The sequence below is a fragment of the Tachypleus tridentatus genome, chromosome 2, assembly GCF_004210375.1.
Source record: "Tachypleus tridentatus isolate NWPU-2018 chromosome 2, ASM421037v1, whole genome shotgun sequence".
In the NCBI taxonomy this organism is placed as follows: domain Eukaryota; kingdom Metazoa; phylum Arthropoda; class Merostomata; order Xiphosura; family Limulidae; genus Tachypleus; species Tachypleus tridentatus.
Genome location: NC_134826.1, coordinates 153,156,747 through 153,180,137, shown reverse-complemented (window position 1 = coordinate 153,180,137; position 23,391 = coordinate 153,156,747). Strand labels below are relative to the sequence as shown.

At 33.2% G+C, this 23,391-nt stretch overlaps 1 protein-coding gene across 1 annotated transcript in view; it reads left to right on the top strand.

Moving 5' to 3' along the window:
- Positions 1–23,391, top strand: part of LOC143245653 (uncharacterized) — a 108,841-nt gene that overhangs the window by 53,310 nt on the left and 32,140 nt on the right. Inside the window, exons 8-15 of the mRNA XM_076492001.1 lie at positions 4,787–4,989; positions 6,650–6,743; positions 7,299–7,391; positions 8,691–8,856; positions 9,674–9,753; positions 11,445–11,567; positions 16,034–16,154; positions 17,331–17,517. Coding sequence (XP_076348116.1) covers positions 4,787–4,989; positions 6,650–6,743; positions 7,299–7,391; positions 8,691–8,856; positions 9,674–9,753; positions 11,445–11,567; positions 16,034–16,154; positions 17,331–17,517 — 1,067 coding nt within the window. The remainder of the gene's footprint in view (positions 1–4,786; positions 4,990–6,649; positions 6,744–7,298; positions 7,392–8,690; positions 8,857–9,673; positions 9,754–11,444; positions 11,568–16,033; positions 16,155–17,330; positions 17,518–23,391) is intronic.

Below are 23,391 nucleotides of genomic sequence, written 5' to 3'. Positions count from 1 at the left end.
GTGTAGTACAAAACATGTGATGATTTTTACCGCGTATTTAGTAAACATCGCTGACTGAAACGTGTAGTACAAAACATGTGATGATTTATACCGCGTATTTAGTAAACATCGCTGACTGAAACGTGTAGTACAAAACATCTGATGATTTATACCGCGTATTTAGTAAACATCGCTGACTGAAACGTGTAGTACAAAACATCTGATGATTTATACCGTGTATTTAGTAAACATCGCTGACTGAAACGTGTAGTACAAAACATGTGATGATTTATACAGCGTATTTAGTAAACATCGCTGACTGAAACGTGAAGTACAAAACATGATGATTTATACCGCGTATTTAGTAAACATCGCTGACTGAAACGTGTAGTACAAAACATCTGATGATTTATACCGTGTATTTAGTAAACATCGCTGACTGAAACGTGTAGTACAAAACATCTGATGATTTATACCGTGTATTTAGTAAACATCGCTGACTGAAACGTGTAGTACAAAACATGTGATGATTTATACCGTGTATTTAGTAAACATCGCTGACTGAAACGTGTAGTAAAAAACATGTGATGATTTATACCGCGTATTTAGTAAACATCGCTGACTGAAACGTGTAGTACAAAACATCTGATGATTTATACCGCGTATTTAGTAAACATCGCTGACTGAAACGTGTAGTACAAAACATGTGATGATTTATACCGTGTATTTAGTAAACATCGCTGACTGAAACGTGAAGTACAAAACATCTGATGATTTATACCGAGTATTTAGTAAACATCGCTGACTGAAACGTGAAGTACAAAACATCTGATGATTTATACCGTGTATTTAGTAAACATCGCTGACTGAAACGTGTAGTACAAAACATGTGATGATTTATACCGCGTATTTAGTAAACATCGCTGACTGAAACGTGTAGTACAAAACATGTGATGATTTATACCGCGTATTTAGTAAACATCGCTGACTGAAACGTGTAGTACAAAACATCTGATGATTTATACCGCGTATTTAGTAAACATCGCTGACTGAAACGTGTAGTACAAAACATCTGATGATTTATACCGCGTATTTAGTAAACATCGCTGACTGAAACGTGTAGTACAAAACATGTGATGATTTATACCGCGTATTTAGTAAACATCGCTGACTGAAACGTGTAGTACAAAACATGTGATGATTTATACCGCGTATTTAGTAAACATCGCTGACTGAAACGTGTAGTACAAAACATGTGATGATTTATACCGCGTATTTAGTAAACATCGCTGACTGAAACGTGAAGTACAAAACATCTGATGATTTATACCGCGTATTTAGTAAACATCGCTGACTGAAACGTGTAGTACAAAACATCTGATGATTTATACCGTGTATTTAGTAAACATCGCTGACTGAAACGTGAAGTACAAAACATCTGATGATTTATACCGCGTATTTAGTAAACATCGCTGACTGAAACGTGAAGTACAAAACATCTGATGATTTATACCGTGTATTTAGTAAACATCGCTGACTGAAACGTGAAGTACAAAACATGTGATGATTTATACCGTGTATTTAGTAAACATCGCTGACTGAAACGTGAAGTACAAAACATCTGATGATTTATACCGTGTATTTAGTAAACATCGCTGACTGAAACGTGAAGTACAAAACATCTGATGATTTATACCGTGTATTTAGTAAACATCGCTGACTGAAACGTGTAGTACAAAACATGTGATGATTTATACCGCGTATTTAGTAAACATCGCTGACTGAAACGTGAAGTACAAAACATCTGATGATTTATACCGCGTATTTAGTAAACATCGCTGACTGAAACGTGTAGTACAAAACATGTGATGATTTATACCGCGTATTTAGTAAACATCGCTGACTGAAACGTGTAGTACAAAACATGTGATGATTTATACCGTGTATTTAGTAAACATCGCTGACTGAAACGTGTAGTACAAAACATGTGATGATTTATACCGCGTATTTAGTAAACATCGCTGACTGAAACGTGTAGTACAAAACATGTGATGATTTATACCGCGTATTTAGTAAACATCGCTGACTGAAACGTGTAGTACAAAACATGTGATGATTTATACCGCGTATTTAGTAAACATCGCTGACTGAAACGTGTAGTACAAAACATGTGATGATTTATACCGCGTATTTAGTAAACATCGCTGACTGAAACGTGTAGTACAAAACATCTGATGATTTATACCGTGTATTTAGTAAACATCGCTGACTGAAACGTGTAGTACAAAACATGTGATGATTTATACCGTGTATTTAGTAAACATCGCTGACTGAAACGTGTAGTACAAAACATGTGATGATTTATACCGCGTATTTAGTAAACATCGCTGACTGAAACGTGTAGTACAAAACATGTGATGATTTATACAGCGTATTTAGTAAACATTGCTGACTGAAACGTGTAGTACAAAACATGTGATGATTTATACCGCGTATTTAGTAAACATCGCTGACTGAAACGTGAAGTACAAAACATCTGATGATTTATACCGCGTATTTAGTAAACATCGCTGACTGAAACGTGAAGTACAAAACATCTGATGATTTATACCGTGTATTTAGTAAACATCGCTGACTGAAACGTGTAGTAAAAAACATGTGATGATTTATACCGTGTATTTAGTAAACATCGCTGACTGAAACGTGTAGTAGAAAACATGTGATGATTTATACCGTGTATTTAGTAAACATCGCTGACTGAAACGTGTAGTACAAAACATGTGATGATTTATACCGTGTATTTAGTAAACATCGCTGACTGAAACGTGAAGTACAAAACATGTGATGATTTATACCGCGTATTTAGTAACATCGCTGACTGAAACCTGTAGTACAAAACATGTGATGATTTATACCGTGTATTTAGTAAACATCGCTGACTGAAACGTGTAGTACAAAACATCTGATGATTTATACCGCGTATTTAGTAAACATCGCTGACTGAAACGTGTAGTACAAAACATGTGATGATTTATACCGCGTATTTAGTAAACATCGCTGACTGAAACGTGTAGTACAAAACATGTGATGATTTATACCGTGTATTTAGTAAACATCGCTGACTGAAACGTGTAGTACAAAACATGTGATGATTTATACCGTGTATTTAGTAAACATCGCTGACTGAAACGTGTAGTACAAAACATGTGATGATTTATACCGCGTATTTAGTAAACATCGCTGACTGAAACGTGTAGTACAAAACATGTGATGATTTATACCGTGTATTTAGTAAACATCGCTGACTGAAACGTGTAGTACAAAACATGTGATGATTTATACCGTGTATTTAGTAAACATCGCTGACTGAAACGTGTAGTACAAAACATGTGATGATTTATACCGTGTATTTAGTAAACATCGCTGACTGAAACGTGTAGTACAAAACATGTGATGATTTATACCGTGTATTTAGTAAACATCGCTGACTGAAACGTGTAGTACAAAACATGTGATGATTTATACCGTGTATTTAGTAAACATCGCTGACTGAAACGTGTAGTACAAAACATCTGATGATTTATACCGTGTATTTAGTAAACATCGCTGACTGAAACGTGAAGTACAAAACATCTGATGATTTATACCGTGTATTTAGTAAACATCGCTGACTGAAACGTGAAGTACAAAACATGTGATGATTTATACCGCGTATTTAGTAAACATCGCTGACTGAAACGTGTAGTACAAAACATGTGATGATTTATACCGTGTATTTAGTAAACATCGCTGACTGAAACGTGAAACGTGAAGTACAAAACATCTGATGATTTATACCGCGTATTTAGTAAACATCGCTGACTGAAACGTGTAGTGCAAAACATGTGATGATTTATACCGCGTATTTAGTAAACATCGCTGACTAAAACGTGTAGTACAAAACATGTGATGATTTATACCGTGTATTTAGTAAACATCGCTGACTGAAACGTGTAGTACAAAACATGTGATGATTTATACCGCGTATTTAGTAAACATCGCTGACTGAAACGTGTAGTACAAAACATGTGATGATTTATACCGTGTATTTAGTAAACATCGCTGACTGAAACGTGTAGTACAAAACATCTGATGATTTATACCGCGTATTTAGTAAACATCGCTGACTGAGACGTGAAGTTCAAAATATGTGATGATTTATACCGCGTATTTAGTAAACATCGCTGACTGATACCTGAAGTTCAAAACATGTGATGATTTATACAGCGTATTTAGTAAACATCGCTGACTGAAACGTGTAGTACAAAACATGTGATGATTTATACAGCGTATTTAGTAAACATCGCTGACTGAAACGTGAAGTACAAAACATGTGATGATTTATACCGTGTATTTAGTAAACATCGCTGACTAAAACCTGTAGTACAAAACATCTGATGATCTATACGTGTATTTCTCCTGCAAAAAAATATATAACGTTTATTTTTCAATTTTCTTTCTGTCCTGAGAACACTTTAATAAGAAAGGAAAATTTTCCTTTTAACGTTAGGAAGAATCTGATATATCTAAGATGATAAAAACAGATTTTTATATGAAATATGTTAGGAAGAATCTAATATATCTAAGATGATTAAAACAGATTTTTATACGAAATACGTGAGGAAGAATCTGATATATCTAAGATGATAAAAACAGATTTTTATATGAAATACGTTAGGAAGAATCTAATATATCTAAGATGATAAAAACAGATTTTTATACGAAATATGTTAGGAAGAATCTGATATATCTAAGATGATAAAAACAGATCCGTTGTCTGTCCCTTGACATTACTCCTAGACAAGACGATCCAGTATTTCCTTGCCTTTTCTCTCTATTCTAACGGGAAACAACTGTTTAACCTGACCCAGCGACCAGGAGACGTTCCAGCCTTGAATGGGATTCGGTTTATCACTATGACATGGATAATACTGTGCCACACGTATGCTTGGGCACCCTTGATAAGCTTTAGTAAGTAGGTTTAATTATCCAACTGAAATATTTAACGTTATTGCAGAGGTGCTGCCTCCTTACGTTATTTTATAATGTTAAGTAAACAAAGAATTATATGACATTAACCGTATGAACACACATCATGAGAAAAAATATCTTCCAAACTGAAAACAATGTATGATTTTAAAAAGAAAACTAAAATATTCATTTTTATTTCAATTTTTAGACTACTCAGTGTGAAACCGAATGTGTCTTGTAATTTATCATATTGAATATCAGACTACTCAGTGTGAAACCGTATGTGTCTTGTAATCTATCATATTTAATATCAGACTACTCAGTGTGAAACCGTATGTGTCTTGTAATCTATCATATTTAATATCAGACGATTAAGTGTGAAACCGTATGTGTCTTGTAATCTATCATATTGGGTATCAGACTACTCAGTGTGAAACCGTGTGTGTCTTGTAATCTATCATATTCAATATCAGACTACTCAGTGTGAAACCGTATGTGTCTTGTAATCTATCATATTGAATATCAGACTACTCAGTGTGAAACCGTATGTGTCTTGTAATCTACCATATTGAATATCAGACTACTCAGTGTGAAACCGTATGTGTCTTGTAATCTATCATATTGAATATCAGACTACTCAGTGTGAAACCGTATGTGTCTTGTAATCTATCATATTGAATATCAGACGACTCAGTGTGAAACCGTATGTGTCTTGTAATCTATTATATTGGATATCAGACTACTCAGTGTGAAACCGTATGTGTATTGTAATCTATCATATTGAATATCAGACTACTCAGTGTGAAACCGTATGTGTATTGTAATCTATCATATTGAATATCAGACTACTCAGTGTGAAACCGTATGTGTCTTGTAATCCATCATATTGAATATCAGACTACTCAGTGTGAAACCGTATGTGTCTTGTAATCTATCATATTGAATATCAGACTACTCAGTGTGAAACCGTATGTGTCTTGTAATCTATCATATTGAATATCAGACGACTCAGTGTGAAACCGTATGTGTCTTGTAATCTATCATATTGGATATCAGACTACTCAGTGTGAAACCGTATGTGTATTGTAATCTATCATATTGAATATCAGACTACTCAGTGTGAAACCGTATGTGTCTTGTAATCCATCATATTGAATATCAGACTACTCAGTGTGAAACCGTATGTGTCTTGTAATCTATCATATTGAATTTCAGACGACTCAGTGTGAAACCGTATGTGTCTTGTAATCTATCATATTGGATGTCAGACTACTCAGTGTGAAACCGTATGTGTCTTGTAATCTAGCATATTGAATATCAGAGTACTCAGTGTGAAACCGTATGTGTCTTGTAATCTATCATATTGAATACAACAAATTAAAAGTTTGTTTCTGTGGGTCATTGGTAAGTTTACGAACTTACGAAGCTAAAATTTGGGGTTCGATTTCATTCAGTGGACAGCACATAAATGGTTATTTGTGCTACAAACGAACAAAAACAATGTTTCTATGTAAGTGTTTTGTTGCTTTTGAAATAAAAAAATGGCATGTGTATAAAATTGAAAATAGAATTACGTAAAATTCTCAGACTTCACAGTAAATATAACAACGTTGTTTGCTCTATTCTCAGAAATTTATAAGTTTCAATTATTATTTTTTAGGAAGTCTGTTTAATCTTCGAAATTCTCAAGAAGATTTGGCCTTCGAGGTAATATTGAACGGCTGGTTAGGTGTTGATACCTTCCTCTTTCTGAGGTGAGATATTTTAAACTCCAGAAAACTGTATTGTTTATACATGATGTACAATAAAACATCGTTTCTAGATCGTCATTCAGAGGGAGTTGATATCATGATTTGATAATGGTTCTCTTTATCTTCGAGATTGAGTATCTTACATTAAAAGGATTTTGAATCATCACCACGTAATTACAGTCTATGTCGCCACGTTCGGTCACCAGAAGATCGCACATCTTGATAATAGCGATGAAAGAATTTTTTTTGTTTTAGGAAGCTCTGTCATGAAAGTTTTATTTCCAAAACACACTTCTTGTCCATGTGTGTTTTCCATATAGTGTGCGAAGGAAGGGTTTTCAATACACTGTTCAACAGCTCGATTCCGCAGAAATTTGTTCGTTTCTCGACTTGCAACGCTAAAGCTTGATGTTCAATTCCCTATGGTGGTCAGACAGCTCATTGTGTAGCTTTGCATTGAGCAACAATCAATAATTATCATATCTTTTAGGTTTTAGATAAATATCGTAAACATACAACAACGTTGTCTCAATTTTCTCTCTACCTTTGGTATTACAGCGGACTCTTGGTGGCCTACATTACATTACGGCGACTTGCGAAGTCTAATGGAAAAATGAACTTTGGACTTTACCTGTTCCATAGATACTGGAGGTAAGAACTAAACACTTTCTCGTTGTTCTCCGTTCTTCACGAGAATTAGATTAATGTGGAAGGTCTTCCAACGTAAACAACTGATGTGGCATTTCGATGTTAGACAATATACTTTCTTTTAATACATTCACTTAAGCTTTCCAACTTCCACACATGTTTTATTTACATGATTTATATCAATATTCCAGATAAACAACATAGTTTAGTCTTACTCGGTTCGTTATAATATCGTGATTTATCCGTAAGTCTGATGATTTATGATGATACAAGTAAAGTTTCGACACCCGCAGTGGACAGAGCACAGATAACCCATTGAGGACAAACAAACTAGTTTAATCCTTGATGACGAGAAACCCGCGCTTGAAGTAAAAATGTATTCTCAAGACGGTTGGTATGGGTATTAAAACTTTAATTAGAATAAAGTACACACCAGTGTTTCAGGTTAGCAAAATGAAGATGAACTAAGAAGATAGAAACTTTGTTCTGTACTTTATTTTAATTAAAGTTTTAATACCCCCCATACCAGCCGTTTAGAGAATACATTTAAACTAACTTAATAATATGTAAATATTTGTGAAAAGACAAAGTAGGCTTATTTTTCAATATAGTTATTTCCGTATGGTTACGTATATCATACCTTAGTGTTCTAGAATGTTTACAAACTGGAGATTCTAGAATTTCTAGATCAATATTACATATCACAAGGACAATAGCCGAAAATACCAGAAATATTAATGCTATCCACACAGAGTTGATACTCACATGTTCTTAAATTAAGAAGTGTTTGGATGTGACCTCGTGAATAACGTGTTAGGCTATCTGTTGGAAGGCCCAAGATTCGAGTCGCGCCTTCGTTGAACTTTCTGCAGTTACAATTGTGAGCACATTATACAAAGTATCCATATCCAAGAGTTGGTCAAAGCCGGTATGGCGGCGAATGCTGGTGACTATCTCGGGATAATAGTTGAAAATTAGGAACGTTATATTTGAATCTTAAGGGTCCCACATAGGTCAGCTGATCTACGTCTATAGGGGATGCCGTTCAGGCTGAAAAATAAACATACGTAACACAAAAAACGCTGTTTTATACGTGTGAAAACCCGAGCTGTATTTAAACATAATGTGAAGAGTATAAGTAACCATCACTTTATCAAACATTTATAAGTTCCAGTCAATAAAAAACACACATCTCCGTTAAACAGCCACAGTGGACGATAATAAATTCTATTTTGAAAGTGTCGTGTTATGTATTGTTTAGACTACATACGCGTAATGTACACGTGTATATCCTAATGACAGGTTAACACCACCAATGATGGTTGCTATTTCTCTTGTCATCCTGATGGAAGGACTGGGAGCTGGACCGCTCTGGGATTTACAGATTCGTGATGAAGTAAGACGTTGTAAATCATCATGGTGGAGTAATATTCTTTATATCACTAACTGGAGGGCTTACGATCAGCGAGTAAGTGGTGGAACCATGGAAGTCTTTATTCAACAGTGATTCCAAGTTTGAAAGTCCTTTTTCATTCCCTTTTTACTTGTTTAATTAAAGGTCTTAATTTATTAATTAAATGTTTTATACTTACTAATTAAAGGTCTAAAACTTATTAAATAAGAGTCTTATACTTGCTACGTAAAGGTCTTATACTTATTAATTAAAGATCTTATAAATTAAATATCTTATATTTGTTAATTAAAAGTTCTCAACTTATAAATTAAACATATACTTATTAATAAAAAGTCTTATACTTACTAATAAAAGGTCTTATACTTATTAGATAAAGGTCTTATACTTGTTAATTAAAGGTCTTATACTTATTAAATAAAGGTCTTATTAATTAAAAGTCTTGTTATTATTAGTTTAGTACAATTTAAAGCGTTTAATTATTACGTGATATATATTGCAATAAAGAAAATCCATGTCTAATGATTTTAGATTCTTTCACTTGGAGTTGATGTGGACCACGAACGTAAATCAGTAAACCTTTCATGAAAGGCTTATTTTTACCATTAAATGTTTTTTTTCTAATGCGAGGTAATTTTGTAACATGTAACCTCAACGTGTTTATGACTAGTGTTGTTTAACATTATACAGTTATTATCAGTAATTTTGTAATCTGTAACTTTAACGTGTTCTGACTAGTGTTGTTTAACATGATACAGTTATTATCATTAAATTTGTAATCTGTAACCTTAATACGTTCTGACTGATGTTGTTTATATGAAATATTAAACTTCAACTTGTCTTGGTTTAATATCAGCATCTTATCTCTACTTAGTGTCTTTCACATTTATGGTATCTCTGTGTTGACATGCAACTATATATCATATCCTTCCTGATTCTGATACCTCTTTTCTGGTAAGTCAGTTTTAGGCTTAACAACAATTGCCTTTTTACAAAAAGAAAAAAAAGTTATAAGAAGTTATAAGGTCAAAGTTCAAATTCAACCTAAAAAGTAATCTTCCACTTGTATTTTCATTAAAATAAATGTACTAAAAACTAATCTTTCACTCGTATTTTCATTGAAATATATGTACTAAAAAGTAATCTCTCACTCGTATTTTCATTAAAATAAATGTACTAAAAAGTAATCTTTCACTCGTATTTTCATTAAAATAAATGTACTAAAACTAATCTTTCACTCGTATTTTCATTAAAATAAATGTACTAAAAACTAATCTTTCACTCGTATTTTCATTAAAATAAATGTACTAAAACTAATCTTTCACTCGTATTTTCATTAAAATGAATGTACTAAAAACTAATCTTTCACTCGTATTTTCATTAAAATAAATGTACTAAAGGTTCACTGAGTTACTAATTAAAACTTTAAACTTTCTCTTACTGCAATCAAATGAAATCTCACGACTTCAATAGATTATAACTGTAATCTTGAATTGTAAGCAGAACATTTTTATATAACATAATGTATGTATAAAACGATAAAATGAGGGATGATTTACAGACATCAGCTGATTTGGGAATTTTAAAACTATGACATCTCGTGATGTTACGGCAAAATTTGAAAGGTTGAACTTATTATGGGTGTAAAGTTAAGGTCTTCAACTGTCTTTCATCCCAGCAAAGTTTGATTGTGCAGGAAAAATAAATTGGTAATTTTATACTAATAAGAGTTACTGTTTTGTGTTCCAGATTAGCATACTCTTTTGAGTGCAGTGTCAAGACACGTAGCTAACCACAAAGTTCTTAACTTGTTAGGTCTAGCTGTTTCTAAGTTTCATGTCTTTATATTATTTTATGCACTTATTTCATATTTGCCCAGAATTTATTTATATCATTCTCGTACGCTGAAGTCGCATAGAGAGATATAAATGATGGAGAAAAATAAAACACAGTTGGAACGAAACATTCGTACAGAGACTTAACAAGCTAGTTTCAACACTCTCAAGTGACCTCTCCAGATCTACGCAGTTCTTACTTACTTTTGTCCTCCGCAGTTCTAAACAGTCTTTACTGACTTGTGTAATCCTCATTTCTATACAGTCTTTACTGACATGTATCCTCCACAGTTCTACACAGTCTTTACTGACATGTGTCCTCCACAATTCTACACAGTCTTCACTGACTTGTGTAATCCACATTTCCACACAGTCTTCACTGACTTGTGTAATCCACAGTTCTGCACAGTCTTCACTGACTTGTGTAATCCTCATTTCTACACAGTTTTTACTGACATGTGTCCTCCACAGTTCTACACAGTCTTCACTGACTTGTGTAATCCTCAGTTTTACACAGTCTTTACTGACATGTGTCCTCCACAGTTCTACACAGTCTTCACTGGCATGTATCCTCACCAGTTTTTGTGTTCATATTTTGGTCCACAGATAAGTTTCATTTTTTCTTAATCCAAAAGATAGTTGAATTATTTTAGAAAATTTATTGACCAATACATTTCATTTTCTTTTTAATTTCTGTACTGATATCAGTCTTGGAAAAGTCAACTGTCGGTTACATTTACGTGTAATCGGTTAAAAATGTCGTGGTTACGGTGAAAACAACATATATCTTACCTGATGTATTTCTCTTAGGAAACCGGTTATTGGATTTATTATTGTATTCCTCTTGGTAACTGGCTCAAGTGTTGCTGTTGGAATGATTACTGTGACTAATACATACTTCCCCACTCTTCTGCACCTTGCTCCTGACCTCGTGTAAGTATATTTAATGTGATCAGTAACAGTTTGTAATGTTTTATGTCTAATATTTCACTTTGCTTACCTTATTAATAAACCATGAACATCCACCTACCAGCTTCTTCACTGTTTTTAATAGATGTTGAAATGTTGTCTTGTATATTTCTAGTTCCATCTATATTATTATATTTAGTCCATTATTATATTATTATATTTAGTTCGTTATTATATTATTATATTTAGTCCGTTATTATATTATTATATTTAGTCCGTTAGTAAATTCCATATTTCCTTCTCCAGTTTTATCGCGTTATTTTTGAAACTTTGTAAACACGTGTTTCGAACTTTCACACATGAACATTCTTTCTTAATTATCCACGTTCCTCCCCTGCAGCCATTATTCAGTTGCAGATAAGATTCTATAAACTACATTTATCCTTCATAAAGCTCCACTATTCTACACATTCTTTAAGTCAACCGTAGCTTTGTAGTTAAGCTATCCGAGCTGTGAATCCAAGGTTTCGTGGGTCACGCCTCTTTGGTACGCCACAAGAGTATCTATAAATCACATTAATCACTTGGCGAGAACAGCACAACAATAGAAGATCGAAGTCCAGTGTATTAGTTCAAATATACGGACGATCAGAAACAAGTATTTAGTTTGGTACAGCATGACTCAATTAACATAATAAATCCAGACCACTAGAACACGTGGAAACTACAATGAAACTAAAAGTCAAACTGCGTTAGAATTTAGATCAGACTATATAACAATACAAAAACTATACAGCTTCAAATTGCCATCAGTTATATAACAATACAAAAACCTATACAGCTTCAAATTGCCATCAGTTATATAACAATACAAAAACCTATACAGCTTAAAATTGCCATCAGTTATATATATACAAACAAACTATACAGCTTCAAATTGCCATCAGTTATATAACAATACAAAAACCTATACAGCTTCAAATTGCCATCAGTTATATAACAATACAAAAACTATACAGCTTCAAATTGCCATCAGTTATATAACAATACAACAAACTATACAGCTTCAAATTGCCATCAGTTATATAACAATACAAAAACTATACAGCTTCAAATTGCCATCAGTTATATAACAATACAAAAAACTATACAGCTTCAAATTGCCATCAGTTATATAACAATACAACAAACTATACAGCTTCAAATTGCCATCAGTTATATAACAATACAAAAACTATACAGCTTCAAATTGCCATCAGTTATATAACAATACAAAAACCTATACAGCTTCAAATTGCTATCAGTTATATAACTATACAACAAACTATACAGCTTAAAATTGCCATCAGTTATATAACTATACAACAAACTATACAGCTTGAAATTGCCATCAGTTATATAACAATACAACAAACTATACAGCTTGAAATTGCCATCAGTTATATAACTATACAACAAACTATACAGCTTGAAATTGCCATCAGTTATATAACAATACAACAAACTATACAGCTTCAAATTGCCATCAGTTATATAACAATACAACAAACTATACAGCTTCAAATTGCCATCAGTTATATAACAATACAACAAACTATACAGCTTCAAATTCCCATGGTTATATAACAATACAACAAGCTATACAGCTTCAAATTGCCATCAGTTATATAACAAGACAAACAAACTATACAAGTTCAAATGCCACAAGAGGGTTATATAACAAGACATACATACAAATGACTACAAACATAAAAAAGGAAGTGGTGTGAAATGAGATAGCTGAATGGCAACTAAATATACATTGATACTTAAGAGGGATGACAAGTGTTGAGACATAGATACCCAAGAGGGATGACAAGTGTTGAGACATAGATACCCAAGAGGGATGACAAGTGTTGATACATAGATACCCAAGAGGGATGACAAGTGTTGATACATAAATATCCAAGAGGGATGACAAGTGTTGATACATAGATACCCAAGATGGATGACAAGTGTTGATACATAGATACCCAAGAGGGATGACAAGTGTTGATACATAGATACCCTAGGGGGATGACAAGTGTTGATACATAGATACCCAAGAGGGATGACAAGTGTTGATACCAGCTACTGACCGCCATCTTTCAGTGGTGATCTTTCAGGAAGCCTTCCTAGCTCTCCAAACGTCTATTTTCCCATTCTCTCATCATTCTGAAGACTCACGACTCCGTAAAACCGATTTCAGAACCCATTGTTGGCATATTACAGACAGCCCATTGGGCAATTTTTGTGCTTAACAAAAAACAAACGCACTCTACACTGAAGGACATTAATTCTCTCTTGAAAGAGGTTCGTTCCAAAACAATTTGTTTTCCCTTTGAGGCTTATGTTGGTATATTCAGATTAAGTTATATTTAACTGATGCAATACTCACCAGTTTTTGACGTTCACGCAGAAGGTCAAAGGTGGATTTGTATAGATTTGTAACAATTAATAATTTGGTTACTTCATGGTTCAATACATACTCCAGAATGTTGACTTTTCTGCTTGTTAAAGTTTCATTTCCAACCGTGTTTAACGTCACTAGTGGATAGTGACCTAAAAAAAACACTATTTTCCATGTAATCAAAGAAATTTAATTTCTTCTATAATATCTAGATATCCAAAACCATAAGTGAGCTCCGACAGTAAGGCAGTAATATTATTTTTACTGCCCTCTTATTAAACTCAAAGTGTTGAATCAGATATGGGAAACACGTGCTGTCTTAAAGTGACCGAAAATACTAGAGAAAGGTCATTATTAAACTCCAAAGTGTTGAATCAGATATGGGAAACACGTGCTGTCTTAAAGTGACCGGATATACTAGAGAAAGGTCATATTCCTCATTAAACATAGAAGACTAAGAGAAACGTTTCACATATCGTGAATAATAACAATAACAAAAACTGAATGACAACATATCGTGAATAATAACAAAAACTGAATGACAACATATCGTGAATAATAACAAAAACTGAATGACAACATATCGTGAATAATAACAATAACAAAAACTGAATGACAACATATCGTGAATAATAACGATACAAAACTGAATAGCAACATATCGTAAATAATAATGACAACAAAACTGAATAGCAATATATCGTAAATAATAACAACAACAAAAACTGAATGACAACATATCGTGAATAATAACAATAATAAAAAAACTGAATAGCAACATATCGTAAATAATAACAACAACTAAAACTGAATGACAACATACCGTGAATAATAACAACAACAAAAACTGAATGACAACATATCGTGAATAATAACAATAACAAAAACTGAATAGCAACATATCGTGAATAATAACAATAACAAAAACTGAATGACAACATATCGTGAATAATAACAATAACAAAAACTGAATGACAACATATCGTGAATAATAACAATAACAAAAACTGAATGACAACATATCGTGAATAATAACAAAAACTGAATGACAACATATCGTGAATAATAACAAAAACTGAATGACAACATATCGTGATAATAACAAAAACAAAAACTGAATAGCAACATATCGTAGATAATAACAACAAAAACTGAATGACAACATATCGTAAATAATAACAATAACAAAAACTGAATAGCAACATATCGTAAATAATAACAACAACAAAACTGAATGACAACATATCGTAAATAATAACAATAACAAAAACTGAATAGCAACATATCGTAAATAATAACAACAACAAAAACTGAATGACAACATACCGTGAATAATAACAACAACAAAAACTGAATGACAACATATCGTGAATAATAACAATAACAAAAACTGAATAGCAACATATCGTGAATAATAACAATAACAAAAACTGAATGACAACATATCGTGAATAATAACAAAAACTGAATGAAACATATCGAATAATAACAAAACTGAATGACAACATATCGTGAATAATAACAAAAACAAAACTGAATGCAACATATCGTAAATAATACAACAACAAAACTGAATGACAACATATCGTAAATAATAACAATAACAAAAACTGAATAGCAACATATCGTAAATAATAACAACAACAAAAACTGAATGACAACATATCGTAAATAATAACAATAACAAAAACTGTAATTATATATTACTTCCATTAATTTTTAATGATGTTACAAAGACATTATTTTATTCAGATTTTAGTAGCTAAGCTAAACAAATGAGATGTCTGTACTTTTCTCATTATGGGTATCGAATCCAGGTTTTTAGTGAAGAAATACCGCTGTGCCATTTGGAGGTGGAGGTGCAATTGAAATAAAACTGTTTCGCTGTATCAAGGAAAATGTTAGGTTTTGTTTCGAATTATTAAGTTTATAAAGAGAATGTTCTTTTAACAGTCAATATAAACCAACCAGTATAATTCTGCTCGTGGCAGTGACGTATACACAAATTAATTTATTTTCCACACGAGGATTTTTGTAACTTATTTTAGCCTTTCATGTGCAGAGTTAATCAAAATCTGGAAAGAGACATCTACTGGAAACCATATGGACATTTTGGACCTTATTGTATCGGAGTAATCACTGGCTATTTGCTGATTCATCATCGAGATGTCATTATTAGGCCGGTAAGTGTTGATATCAGTTTATGATCCTTGACAAATAAATCATGTAAAACTATGGTGTTATGTAATAAAGGTATCTGTTAAACTAACACAGGTGATAATGGTACTTGTTAAACTAACACAGGTGATAATGGTGCCTGTTAAAATAACACAGATAAAGATGGTGCCTGTTAAAATAACACAAGTTATAATAGTACTTATTAAAATGACACAGGTGATAATAATACTTCTTAAAATAACACAGGTGGTAATGATATCTGTTAAAATAACACAGGTGATAAAGGTACCTGTTTAAAATAGCACAGGTGATGATGCAAAATTGTAAAAACGAAATATTTATAATGCCATTGGTAATAATTGCACCAGTAATAATGCGAAAATAAAACAGACATTATGTACAAAATATTAAGAAGAAAACATTTTTAAGATAAAAATCGGTGCCGCTTTTGATGTACCTTCATATTTGACGTTGTCAGTATTATCACTGCCACATGTTCCTTGTTTCTCCTATGTATCCCTGGTCCAGCGCTCGGCTCGTAATCTCAGGGTCGTGGGTCTGAATCCCATAACACCAAACATTCTTGCCCTTTCAGCCTTGGAGGCGTTATAATGTTACTGTCTATCCAAAACCATTTGCTAAAGAGTAGCCCAAGAGTTGGCAGTGAGTGGTGATGACTATCTGCCTTCCCTCTAGTCTTAAACTGCTGAACTAGGTACGGCTAGCGCAGATAGCCCTCGTGTAGCTTTGCGCAAAATTCAACACAAATAAACAATCATCTGTGTTCAAAAGATACAATGTACCTTATCAATTTAACATTACAGTTTGTGCTATAGATTTATTTGCCTGTTTCTCATGTTCAAATTTTTCTGTTTTTGACCGAGTTCTCTGATAGAGAAATAGCGTCTTCGTATATTACAGTGATAAATATGATTCCAGTATTTCTGTAAGATAAAAAATTGCAACAACTATAAAAAAAGAATCGAAACAATGTTGCTGTTTTAAATCTATTTTAGGACTAAAATGGAACCCTAAAATATATTAAAAAACAGCAACAATTTATTTGATTTATATTTGAAATAAAACGGTTTTGACATATCTTGAAAAACAACGTAAATATTTTGAATAAACACGAGATATGCACTGGGTTTTATTACAAATGTTTTATCCGTTCTATCCAGATCCTACAGTTTGGGTTATGGGTGACTGCTATAACCTGTAGTGTTTCAGCGTTGTACGGAGCCTACGAATACAACAGGGGTAACCTTCCTTCTCCATGGGAGGCTGGGCTCTATGCCTCTCTTCATCGCTCTGCCTGGGCTGTTGGATTGGGTTGGTTGGCATTCGCTTGTGCCACAGGCAGAGGAGGTAATTCGATTATTTTATGTCTTACTATCGATTGTCATAAAGATAGACGATTTTTAAATAATTGATAATTTTACAGACAAGTAAAACAAAACAGAAAAGCAATATAAAAGCATTGTTATGTTCAACTTTCGTAAGTAGTTGTAGAAACACAGATACAATACAATCTGAAAAGAAAACCGCATTAAAGAAAACATTTAACTCCTAACTTGAACACTTTAATCTTAACTATCCCACTACTGTTGTTGTTTTTTTTTTTTTGTTTGTTTCAGTAGGAGTCGTGCTTCATTTTTCTGAACCTTTGAAAAGCAAGGTTCGTTTCTAAACGTTATTATAAAGCAAGACAGTGTTGTTTTAACGTCAATACGTTTTATCTATACCTTCGTTAAAGGCAGTTCTGAAACATTCTGCTGTTGTCTAATAATAAAGTTTGAAAAGTATTTAACCTTTAAAAAACAAAGTTTATTAACACGTCACCAGAACACGATTGATAATAATAGAATAGTGCCTTAAAATGCGCAAAGTTAAAACTGAATTGAGCACAGATAGTACGAGCAAATATAATTAATATAATGAAATGGGGTTTTAAGTTATTTCTGAGTTGGTTTTAAAAGTACATCGAAAGAAAGGCAAATTAATCCTTAGTCCAAAGTCCAGGATTGTAACAGTGTCCGTTCCATTTAGTTTGAGCAATTCTTTATCGTCTATTGATGAAGAGTTGAGAATACTTACAATCGTATTGTTCATATGGTCCATAACCTGATAATAAGTAGAACAATGTTTCAGGCTGTCGATAAGAACTTTCCGAGCCGTGTCCTCAAATGTAACAAAGATTATAAAATATGTTCTACTGGAAACAAAAATTAAAAAAAGCAGTAATACAAAAATATATATACAAAACAACTGGTTTGGGCTGAGAAAGTTTTATGTACAGGAGCGAACAACGTTACGACCTCCTTCGGTTCAGGTTCACAAAGAAAAAATGAGGTAATTGACTGATAGCTGACTTCATGTTTGGAGGGGGTTGTGTAACTGAGTGTAGGAATGTAGATGGTGTGCTTAGATGTTTGATTATATTTATTAATATAGGTATAAAGGCGTTCCCTTATATTGGTTTATTTTGGGCTTAAGTTGTTGTATAAGTAAGGCTTCTTTAATTTTGCGTTTGTTTATGTTTGTTTCTTTATTTAGTATTTGAGTGTTTTCTATGGTTATGTTGTGTTTATTTGACTTGCAGTGTTCGAAAACGTGTGAAGGTGACTTTTTATGTTCTTTGAATCTGGTTTCCATTTTTCCACTTGTTTCTCCAATATAGAAGTCGTGGCAGTTATCACATTGTATTTTATAAATAATGTTGGTGTGGTGTTTGTCAGTGTAGTTTTGACATAGTATAGACCTTAGTTTTGTGCCTGGTTTTTGAATAAATTTGGTATTAACTGGAATGTCATATTTTGCTACTAATTTTTGCCAAATGTTGGTTATTTGTTTGCTGATGTCAGGAATATATGGTATACAGCAGTATATGGTTTCGTGAATTTTTTGATTCGTGAGATATATTTACTTTAGTTGGTTGATTTTGCTTTCTGTCTAGGTGTGTGCGTATAATGTTTTCTACGGTTTGTGGAGGAAACTATTTGATGTTGATGAAGTATTGTTTTATTTTGTCTAATTCATCGTTAATTTTATCTGGTGAACATAGTTTTGTGGCTGTGTTTATTTGGTTTCTTAGTATGTTGAGTTTTTGTTTTGTTTCATGTGCTGAGTCCCAAGGAATGTATAGTCCAGTAGGGGTGATTTTTCGGTGGATTTCTGTTTTGAATTGTGTGTCAGTTCTTGTAATTTTGAGGTTAAGAAATGATATTTGATTGCTTTCTTCCTGTTCACATGTGAAGTTAATGTTGGGATGCATAGAGTTAATGTGATTGAAAAATTAAGTATGTGTTCTGTAGATTTGAATCCTGCAACCGTGTCATCTACATATCTCTACCAGTATAGTAGTGGATGTAATGCTGTGTTAATTGCTTGTGTTTCATTCAACTTGTGTCATAAAAATATTGACTAGAACTGGTGATACTGGGTTGCCCATGCTTAGGCCATTTGTTTGTATATAGTTTTGGTTGTTGAACATGAAGTTTGTCTTTATCGTGGTGAATTCTATTAGGTTTGCTAACTGGTTACTGGGAATTTCTATAGTTGGGTTAGGGTCTCGGATATAGAGTTCTAAGGCTATCTTGCAGGCTTCAGTGGTTGGAACTTCTGTAAAGAGGGATATAACATCGAAACTGGCCATTAAGGCTTTATGATTAAGTTGATTTAGATTAGACTTGAAATTAAAAGAGTTTTGATGAATGAGCTGGCTGATGTTACATATTTGGAGAATGCCCATGCTATGTATTTACCAAGATTGTAATTAAACGATTCATATGTGGACATTATTGGTCGTAATGGACAATCTGGTTTATGAGGTTTGGGGATGCCGTATATTTGCGGTGTGCGTGAGTCGGTTTTACGTAGGTAGGAATAAAGTGTTTGTGAAATTGTGTTGGATTTTTCATTTTTAGTAGTAATTTGTTCAGTTGCGTTTCGTGTGTCTTTGTTGGATTTGTGTATTGGTTTAAATTTGTTCGTGTGTCTGATAAGATGTTATTCATTTTTTGGATGTATTCATTCGTGTTTATTATGACTATAGCATTTCCTTTATCTGCTTTAAGAATTTTTATGTTTTTGTCTTGTTTTAGGTTTTTAATGGAATTAATGTCTCTTTTTGTAAGATTGTTTTTCAGCTTCTGTTTTGTGAAATTATGTTGATGGTTTGGTGAGAAAATTCTTTTCAAAAATCCTTTAAGATGTTGTTTTTAGGTGTTTCTGGAAAAAAACTTAATTTTAATTTTCAAGGAAGTTTCGCTGTTGGATGTCAATGAAGTTGACATAAAATAGAATATGTCAATCAAATATAAATTTTCTCAAACCAAACCAGCCGTTTCTATATATATATAGTTTTCTCTACAAGTGGGTTTTCTTGTCATCACTGATTATTAAGTGGTAATACGGTATCTTTTCTCGTGTTTCTAAAATTGCGAATTGATTTTGTGTAAAAATATCTTAGTAATTACTAATATGTGATAATTGTATAAGCTATGAAAAAATGAGAAAAAAGAAAACCTTGTATTATAACGACATTTTCTGTCTCCTTGCATAATGAATTTAATATAAGTCAGAGCCCTCGGGGGAGCAAATAAGAGGTAAAGAACAATGTGTTGATATGGTAGAAAATTGTTTGTTTATGAATTTCACTCAAAACTGCTATAGGGCTATCTTCACTAGTTGTCTGTATTCTAGAAGTGATAAAATTATAGGTTATACAGCTGGTCAATATTACCCACTGTTCATTCTTGAGCTACGCTTTACAAACGAATAATGGGATTAGAACATAACAATACAATGTCCACAAGGCTGAAAGGGCGAGCTTGCTCGGTAAAAAGAAGTCGAACCCGCAACCCACAAGTTGCGTGTAGAAAAAACAATAGAGCAACAAGACGTTTTTTCTCAATAATTTGATGAAACCGTCTTATGAATAGGGTCTGTTGAAAGTCTAGAAAAGTATATACCGGTTCAAACGAAGTAATGACGATATACAGTGTATTTTGACATAATACCCAAATCCACACCTCTTAATTTAGCTTCACTAAACATCTATAATCAATCTTAGTTAGGCATATTGTTCCTAACAGTAAATTTCAAAATGCTGGAAGTGGCTCCCAATAAACACTGTTTTTCAAACTACTAATTTTAAACAATTCATTAAACAAAATCAATATTTCATTCTTTATTACCATAGCAATACAGAAGTAGTAAATATGTTATAAAATAAAAAAAATAATGCAACATTAAAGAAGCAAACATTTGAAAAATAAAGAGACTTTGTGACAGAAATGGGTTCCATTTTAGCACAGAGGAGGTAGTTCAGATACTGTAGAAACCAAAGTATTTCAGTCAGTGAGATATTGACTAGTATGAAGATATAGACAGAGAATCTGCAGGTTTAATGTTTGCGTCCGCTAAAAAAGATAAATAACATAACTATCTGCAGCTTGAGTTGTTTGTTTGTTTTGAGAGCTACTACAATGGGCTATCTGTGCTCTGCCCACAGGAGTATCGAAACCAGTTTACTAGCAGTGTGAGTTCGCAGACATACCCGCTGTGCTAAAGCGGAGCGTATTTTGTGTGTGTGTGTTTTCTTATAGCTAAAGCACATAGGCCTATCTGCAGTGTTCACCGAGAGTAATCTGAACCCTGATTTTAGCGTTGTAACTCTGAAAAATTGCCGCTGTCTCAGTGAGGGAACAGCACTTTGGTCCGTTGTAAGGTTGATGGCAAAATTACTCGTTTCTTACAAAACTGATTGTGGGTTGTGTTGATTGAGTTCCTTCCATGGTGTAATTTTGAAATTAGGGAACATTTTGTCCAAAGATCACCTGAAGTAGCTTTATGTGAACATTTGGAAAAGGAAAAGATTAAATTCCTTGTAAATGGTAATCAAGAACCCCACTAGACAAGTTTCATACAGGTGTGAAAAGTTTGTATTTTCATACAGGTCAGTGGTATTACGCTAACGTGTGTTCTTTAGTGGAATTACGCTAACGTGTGTTCTTTCTCGAAACTGGGTGACCTAAAGCTATTTCTTATGAATCACAGACATAGCAGGATCACAGAGTTAATTGTGTCTGATCCAGTTTGTTGTTCTGATATATCAGTAATACGTTTACAGTCTTACAATGAAAATTCAGAGTTTGATGACGTGGTGAGAAGAGGTGCAGATAACCTGTTGTGGACTCAACTAAAAAATAATAAATAAACAAACTGGTCCTCATTTAGACTTCATCCGTGTTTTATCTGAAAATAAATATAAAGGCATTTATTTTAGATTTGTTTTATCAAATTTAGTTTTAAACGATGTTTATCTAGGCTTAAGATGTTGATAGTAATAGAAAGTGACAAAATAGAAGAATCTCTGACTAAAATAAATGATGACATATGACATATGTAAATATGATGACATATGACATATTAAATCGACATATAACTGTTAATTTTTAAACAGTCCCACAAATCGATAATTTCTATTTGTTAAACAGAAATATCTTTAAAGAGTATTCACATGTAGAAACGTTTATATTGAAATTAAGCAAAATGCTACACAAGAGGCTATCTATGCTCTGCACACCAGAGCTATCGAAAAAACCACTTTGGTTTGGTTTCTTTTCAATTTCGCGCAAATCCACACGAGAATTATCTGCGTAGCCGTCCCTAATTTAGCAGTGTAAGACTAGAGGGATGACAGCTAGTTATCACCACCAACCGCCAACTCTTGGGCTACTCTTTACCAACGAATAGTGGGACTGACCGTCACGTAATAACGCCAACCACAGCTGAAACGAGAAGCATGTTTGGTGCGACGGGGATTCGAACCCGTGACCCTCAGATTACGAGTCGAGGTGCCTTTACCACCTGGCCATGTCGGGCAGAAAACCAGTTTTTAACGTTTTAAATCCGCAGACATGCCGCTGTGCCACTGGTGTGATCACACAGATATTGATGAAAATTTAGTTGTTTAAATAAATCTCTGTGTCATCGACTGTTTCCACACTCTGAAGTATCGAATTTTTAGTTCTCTTTGCTTCTCAAACGTATAGAAAGTTTATCACCACTAGGACCTCCTGTCGTTATTTTAGAGCTTTTATGAAAAATGCTATATGTAACTATTGTTATAGGCACTGTTTTAACGAGTCACTAATGTGCCAGAGTGAAGTGTAGATCCAAGGCTCAAGCCTCGGTATAACCAATAACAACAACAAGATAATTGCATTTTAAGACCGG